The 8,302-nt window shown below is 37.4% G+C and overlaps 1 protein-coding gene across 2 annotated transcripts; it reads right to left on the reverse strand.

Moving 5' to 3' along the window:
* Nucleotides 1-1,026: 1,026 nt before the first annotated feature.
* Nucleotides 1,027-7,490, reverse strand: LOC137959017 (pentatricopeptide repeat-containing protein At1g11290, chloroplastic). 2 transcript variants are annotated; one of them, XM_068806276.1, is made up of 4 exons: nt 4,853-7,490; nt 3,624-3,724; nt 2,577-2,650; nt 1,027-1,387 (listed from the first exon to the last, which is right to left on the reverse strand). In XM_068806276.1, the coding sequence occupies exon 1, from the start codon at nt 7,463-7,465 to the stop codon at nt 5,039-5,041; it is 2,427 nt and encodes an 808-aa protein (XP_068662377.1). In that variant the 5' UTR covers nt 7,466-7,490; the 3' UTR covers nt 1,027-1,387; nt 2,577-2,650; nt 3,624-3,724; nt 4,853-5,038. The 2 variants fall into 2 exon arrangements, with proteins under 2 accessions (XP_068662377.1, XP_068662385.1); XM_068806284.1 differs by lacking the exon at nt 2,577-2,650.
* Between the last annotated feature and the right edge of the window lie 812 nt (nt 7,491-8,302).

The raw sequence follows: 8,302 nt of genomic DNA on the forward strand, positions 1-8,302 counted from the left end.
ATCACATAGACACCAAGTTCCTTGAGACAAGAACACACTTATCCCATCATCCATAGTTTGTTTCCACTTTGGAGAACACAAAACATCTTACACTGAACGGGGTATAGTAGAAATAGACAAGGACATAACAAAGGATTTAAAGAAATGGGATAAAAAGTCAAGAGAAACATACACAAAGAAAGGATGAGAAGTGCAAAACCGTTTGCCTTTCCGTAGACTAATTGGTAAGTCCAAATCTGATAGAACAAAACCTATTGGCAAAGAGGAAGCAACGGGGCATGAGAAGGTAGTTCTATAGGCTTACCTATCAGAGGCACTATAGTAGTATGAAGACGACGCCTATAGACACAAAGAGGTGGAGAGGAACCTGATGAAGCTAGGAGATCCAAAATAACAACTAGAACTGGTCAATCTGAAGAAGACTTAGAAGAAATAAGAATCTCTCTAGAGGATTCAAAATACAGGGTATGTTCAAATAAGGTCTTTAGGTGAACAAGGTCATAGCATTTTTACCCTTTTTGTTGATGAAAATACCCTAGAAAGACACATTTGACAGACCGAAGTGATAACTTATCAACTGAAGTTCCAAACATATAGACAAAAAAGTACAACTAAAAACACAAGGTACCACATTAAATAGTTTATAGTATGGTTTTAAAATTTGGAAAGGAACCTAACCATTGAAAACAGAGGAAGGCATGTGATTAATTAAGAAACAAGAAGTTAAAACAACATCCCTTTAAACGATTTAGGAACATTCATATGTAGTAATAATATTCGAGTAATCTCAAGAAGATGTTTTTTTTTACGTTTAACCACCCCATTTTGTAGAGGAGTATAAAGAAAACATCTGATGGGTAATATACCATGGGAGGCACAAAAAGTCAAAAACTTATGATTATAATATTCCTACCCATTGTCAGCATGAAACACATGAACACAACACCAAATTATTATTTTTATCTCACTAAAACAATTAGGAATACATCAAAGACTTTGAATTTTTCCACATGAGATACACCCAAGTTACTCGATTAAAATCATCAATAAATGATATAAAATATTTAAAAACCAAATGGACTAGGAATCTGACATGGATCCCATATAACATAATGAATTAGCTAAAAACATTTGGTCTTATGGCTAGAACTAATTGGGAAGTTGGATTGATGATACTTTCCTAGCTGACATGACTCCCAGTCAAATGAGATATTGGTTGGCAATAAAGAAAAATACTGACATAACTTAACTAATGATGGATGTCCCAAGAGTAGATGCCATAAGTAGGATGAATCTATAGCAGAGAGTGCCACAACTTGAGAAACATATACCATATAGAGTCCCCCCTTTCATATCTAGAACCAATCATCTTCTTTGTCTGCAAGTCCTGAAAAACACACGTAATACAATAAAAAGTTACAAAACAGTTTAAATATGACTCATAGACAAGAGATTAAAGGGAAACATGGGGACACATAAAATTGAGTCTTAGGATATGTGGGGGGGAGGGGTAATGTGAACAATACCCACCCCCTAAATGGCAGAGGTGGACCCATCAACCAAAGCAACTCTATGATATGAAGAATGCAGATTAATAGACTAAAACAAGGAAGCCATACTTGACATGTGGGTAGAGGCTCTTGAATCAATTACCCAAGTGGGAGAGTGGGATGCATTCAATGCAGTCATACTTATACTCGCTATTGTGACATTTGTTGAGGATGAAGGATGAGTCTATACGGTCAATTGGCCCAGTCGCACTACTGAATTTCTTCATAAGAGTCAGTGTGAGAAGAGTCACCTTGTTTTTTGACTATAGAGTTGGCCCAAGCAGGTTTACCAAACTTCACCCATTATTTTTCAGAAATATGGTTTGACCTACCACAATGAACACATTTTTTATCTCCCAATCATCCCGACTACCCGACCACGACCACGAGTAGAAAATGAGCAATCTCTACTTCTTTTATTACCACCACGAAACTAACCATCAAGTCTGCTAGTAGAAGGTTAGAAGTTAAGATCAACTGCATCTGAGAGATTTCTACTTGAGTCATTTTACTCACTATTACACCTTTAGCCCGAAGAACCCTATTAAATGCCTATGGCATCATACTCATAGTCCAAACCATCTAAAAATTGAACCCCTTGAATATGATTTTCTTTCTTACAAATATCTTCAACATTCGCAGTAAATGGGTGAAATGTGTTGATTTCTTATAGTACCCCTCTTATCTCAGTGAAGTAATCTATCACCGATCAACTACCACGTTTCATGTTAAAGTATCCCACATATAACTCATAGATTCTGGACAAGTAACTTTCTTGAGACAAAATAGATACAAAGGCAGTTCCCATTGCCTTAAAAGTACTACACTTTAAAATCAGTTCACTAAATCATGACTCCATATTGACCAACCTGGTCATCATTAAATTATCTTCAACCACCCATCTTTAGTAATAGGTATAGGGGGATCATCTATTATGTATTGGGTCATCCTTCTGCCCCCTCAAATACGTCAAAATTGAACTGACTAGTTGACATAATTCGATCCATTCAATCAGATTATAGTTACCTGAATAGGCTGATAGAATTTCACATCGGAGCCCACATTGGTCCTTTGGATAGCAACTTGCATGATAGATTCGGCTATTAAACACCACAAACTACCACAATTCAGTGCAAAATGCATCAACTAATCAAATGAGAACCTTTTCCCCAAAATTCTATGCATGTGCAGTCAAGTGAGCCCCATAATTGAACCAATTAGGGCAATCTAACAATAATCTCAATCAATTTCCAATGAATAATAATCAATCTCAGCAATCAAGACCAAGAATCAAAGAATAAACAACTCAATTGCATGAAATTTGGGTGACACATGCAAAATTAATGATGACACAAGCAAGGTAGAGGGAGAAGCAAATAATATTGCTGAAATTTCTCAAATTGGGATAATTAAATGACTCAAAACCCTAATAATCTTTCAATTAGGAGTAATAGCCATGTGCCAAGAGCCGATGGCAAACAAAGAAAAGGGGGAAAATGAAGTTTTTACCCTTCCAATCCAAAAATCTGGGAAGGTCCTCCAAAAAGGTTGTTGAAGATTGAGAGAACAACCACAAAAATGAGAGAAATCTGCGCAACTGTTCAACCTTGCTCTAATACCATGAAATAAGAGAAGAAGAATTTAGAAAGGAACAGCCACTGCTACCTTGGAGTGTATGACTAAAAAAGGAAGCCCTCTTTTTCTTTTAATCAAGGTTCTAAGTGATTTTTACATAAAAGATAAAAATACCCCTCATAACATAAACAATATTATGGTTAAATATTACTCTATAACTAAGGTTAAATATTATTTAGCTTTAATTTAAACCAAAACATTTATTTAAATTAGTATAGAATAATAAATTATTTAATTAATATTTATTTAGTCTACATAACTATTTCATATAAATCATTAAATGTGGTATATTATTAGATTATAAAATTTTAAATTAATAATCTAAAATATTTAGTATATGATAAAATATTAATGTGCCTAACGAATCAAGGCTCAAAGCATAGACTGAAATAAGCTCAATCGTCTAGCAGAAAAGCTAAAAGGAAAAACAAAAAATACCAGGATCAACATGCTGAAGCAGCTTCAAGACAAATACAGCCCGTCTTGAGGTTCCATCGTCATGCCAGTCAAACCTTCAGATCAGCTTCTTCAAATACTAGCTGCAAAAATAATTTTTAAAAAATGCAATTAAGATTTGCAACCAAAGAAGCAGGTTTTCAGAAACCAAAAGCACATATTTGAAAAACCTTTAGTGCTTGACAGAAAAAGAGGCAAATGAATTTATAGCTGCAAAGACAAGGATAACCCAGAGTTAGGGATTCTCCAGCTCATCTTTCTTTTTTTCCTTTGAAAAGTTGGCTTTCATTACTTGAAGAGAAATAAATTAATATAAACGAGGGGAAGAGGAATTGCTCAAGCCTCGCTCAGCAAATGGAAAGGTGTTATCAACAACTAGGTTTTACCTCTTGTAACCTATATAATATTGACAACCAAATGGAGTACTGTGAAACTACAACAAGCCCGTTACATGGGTTTGCAATTTCATCATAGATGTGGGCAAGTCTCAAAGGGGGTGGAGAGTCTCCTCTCATCCAGTTTATTACAATGGCCAAATCCCCTTCAACTATTACCAGTAATGTTGGATTTTTGGCCGAATAGCTTAATGCCTTGTAGTAGAGTTAATTCTGCTCTAACTGAAGACATATGCCCAGAGGACCCAAGCAAACTAAGAGAATCCTATTTATACGATCTCAAATGACACCACCAAATCCTGTTATGCCAGGTTCCAAAGTGAACTTCCATCACAGTTCAGTTCAAGCCGGAGAGGGGATCTAAACAATACTGAAAGGGGGAATGAGTCTTGAATGTAGTTGTAAGCTTCAAGTGCCATCAAATGATAGAGCTTGGAAAATAAAGGAGGCCCTCATATGTGCTGGCCCAAAGGAGTATGTTATGCAATATAGGATCAATGATTCTGCCCACGTAGTTAGGGACTCTAGATATGATTTTTGGTTGTGTTCCTTCCAAAGAGACCACAAAATGGCAACCATGGCTCAGCAAAAAGTCATGCCCAGGTGTTCCAAAGCATAAAATCACATAAGAAGTTTCGAGCTTGTTAAGATGAGTACAAGGTCCCTCTATATTATATACCAAATTAGTTCCATTCAAAGCAAATCTTTTGTTGAAAACAGATAGTTTAACACAGTAAACAAATTCTACAAATCTTCACATGAAAACTCAATAAATGCTAGCATGAGAATCAATGAAGACAGTGGCAGAAAGCATACCTCAGATGCAGCACCACATGAATGTAATAAGAGATGAGGCTGATAGCTACGCACAAGCTAAGCTTTCAAGGGACAAAAGAAGTTATCCAAGAAAATCTCAGTTGATAAAAGAAAATTGTGAAACAGGCCATTGAAGTACTGAACCATGCATCGTTTGACCTCTTTAATCAAGTGATCACAACCAATTTACCAATAATCCCTACATGAGCAGTGACCATCCTTGAAGTGGTGAAACCGCTGCATATCCCTCACTATAATCTCTCTACCAGTAACCAACGAAATGAATTTTGTAGCGTTGTGGCAATCACCGCAAACACGAAGATTCTTCCTTATCTGTATGGTTGTCCCTGGGGCAGAACTTATGAGGCCAAAAGAAATGGCCAGTTTCTCACTATGGCTACTAAGTAGTTGTACCTTCACATCATCTTCCACATCATGTATCGAACTAGTATCAGGCACATACCCAGCAGCTTTTATTTCATCTATCAATATCTCTAACCTTGTATATATCTCCTTAGATTGAGGATGATTTGTGCAACCAGAGTAAAATGTGTGAACCTTATTTTTGAACTGGATACAGCTGATACCTGGGTTCTTTTTTACACCTTTCTTCTCCATATTTGTCCTAACTTTAGCAACTTCATTCCACATTGAAGCAGTTGCATACATATTAGCCAATAGCACATAGTAACCACCATCTTCAGGTTCCAGGTTTAACAGTGCATTGCCTGCCTTTTCTCCCAACTCAACATTTTGGTGAATCTTGCACGCACCCAACATTGCACCATACACACTAATCCCAGGTTCCATTGGCATTCCCTCGATAAAATTCCAAGCTTCTTCAAGCCTACCTGCACGGCCAAGAAGGTCAACCATGGATCCGTAGTGATCCATAGAAGGTTCAAAGCCATAATCTCGCTTCATACAAGCAAAGTAATGCAGTCCTTCATCCACCAAACCAGAGTGGCTACAAGCTGAAAGGACAATCAAAAATGTCACATCATTTGGTTTCACAGGGCTCCTATGGATCATTTCTTCAAATAATTCGATTGCAGCTTTGCCTTGGCCATGTGTTCCATACCCATCTATCATGGCATTCCATGTAATCAGATGCCGCTCCTCCATCATGTCAAAGAGCCTTCTTGCAATAATAACACCCCCACATTTTGCATACATGTCCACAAGAGCAGTCATCACATACACATTCTTGAGAAGACAAGACCTCATAACATACCCATGAATCCATTTTGCTTGACGCAAAATTGATATATATGCAACTGCAGGAATAACACTCACTAAAGTGAAAGAATCAGGCTTCGTATGCTTCTTTTGCATGTTACAGAATAGATTCAAAGCCTTATATGGGCACTCATTTTGTGCAAAACCCAGTATCATAGCATTCCAAGAAACAAGTGTTTTCCCTTTCAAACTTTCAAATATTTCAGCTGCTAAATCTACTCTCCTACACCTAGAATACATGGTAATCAGAGAATTCATCACTGAAACATCAGATTCTAGTCCAACTTCAATCAATAGTTCGTGAACCAATCTTCCCTGGTCAAGATCACCCAAATCAGCACAGGCACCAAGAGCTGCCATAATGGTAACATCTGTGGGTCTAACGCCTTTATCCAACATCATCCTGAATATCTTCATAGCTTCTTCGGAGCAATCATTTTGGGCATATCCATCAATCATTGAGTTCCAGGAGACTACATTTCTCACACTCATTCTATCAAAAACTAATCTAGCAGTCCCTAACAACCCACATTTAGAGTACATGTCCACTAGAGCCGTTGAGATGTTAACATACATCTCGAATCCACACCGCATAGCATATGCATGAATAGACTTCCCAAGCTTTGCAAATCTGAAATCTGCACAAGCGGGTAGAATAGTCACAAGTGTTATCAAGTCAGGCCGCTTCCATTCGTCTTGCATTGCAATTACCATATCCAAAGCTCTCCTAGAAAGTCCATTCTGTGCATATGCTGCAATGATTGCATTCCATGAGACTAAATCTCTTTGAAACATTCTATCAAACACCTTTTTAGATTCATTAATCTGACGACATTTTGCATACATATTGACCACTGCAGTCATAGCAAATACGTTTGACCCAAATCCACTGGTAATGCTCAAAGCATGAAGCACCTTACCCCTAGTAAGATCAAAATTATCTCCACAAGTTTTCAGCAGGTAAGTGAAATTATACACTACAGGTTGGACACCATCCAATCTCATTTGAGTAAAAAAGAGAAAGCCATCATCCAAAGTAGAGTTATGGGCATGACCCTTTAGGACCGAATGATATAATTCGTCAGATTTGTCTTCGACCCGATCTAAAACAAGTGCCGCTTGCGGGAGGCAACCAAACCTAGAAAAAAGGCTGATAAGCTTCGTCTGGAAGACGGGTTGGTCTGAAAGTCCACTTTTGATAATTAGAGGAAGGATTCGGTTAAGTTCCTTCATATTAGAGCAAATTTCAAGGAGGGAAAATGAGGGATGAGTATGAGGACGGTGCCAAGTGGATGACTTTGCAGTATATAGGCGATCATTGAAGGAAGATTTGGCCGGTGGGGGAGGAATGAAGGGCTTCAATGCTGAAGCCATCTCTCTCTTGTTTCCTCTTCGCGGGACGGATACTTTTGGAGGGGATGCATTCGGACAGCAATATCAGTTAAAAGTAGCCATTAGTAGCAGTTGAGTGAGTTTGTGGGCAAGAATTATTTGGCGCGTAGTGAGTATTTGTTAGAAATACATACGGATTGGAGCCACATCCGGCGTCCTTGCGTTCATCGTAGGAAAATAAAAGAACGTGAGAGGAAGAACGGTAGAGTAGAGATTTTTGCAACTCAATGCCGTGCTACATGTTTTCTCCCTAAGGAAAAATAAACATATATATAAACAACCATTTGCCTTTACATAATTCCATCGAAATAAAAATTGGACTCCTAAATTAACTAAAAGTATTTCATATGTAATTGTAACGCAAAACTAAATTACACTTCCTCCCTAATCCTAATCTTAATCCTAATACAACTTGAATATGTATATTTTACTTAAACGAAAACACCTAAATATAGAAGGTACATATATACAAAAAAATGTACAATTAAAAAATATAAAGATATAGATGTTATTAAAATAATATATACATCACTCCAAGGGAGGATTTGAGGAGGGATCCCTGTTGTCACGGGGTCGCAACTCTTTTGCTTAACCCGTGCGGCACTTGTGTGCAAACTCCTTTTGCCAATACACAAGTCAGCCTAACTCTCACTCTTTCTTGCAAGAGCTACACTCACTTGCCCGATGAAAGGAATAAGAGAACTTAAGAAGACTCAAGGGACTTGTTCAAGAGAGATTATATTATACTCCAATGAGTTGTGTACAAAGGAGTGACTCTCCCTTATTTATAGTTTTGAGGGAGAGCAATGAATGTTCTAG

This window comes from Aristolochia californica, unplaced genomic scaffold (genome assembly GCF_029961685.1).
Source record: "Aristolochia californica isolate CCGP_79_NKW_82.1479 unplaced genomic scaffold, dmAriCali1.0.hap1 SCAF_1, whole genome shotgun sequence".
Lineage (NCBI taxonomy): Eukaryota > Viridiplantae > Streptophyta > Magnoliopsida > Piperales > Aristolochiaceae > Aristolochia > Aristolochia californica.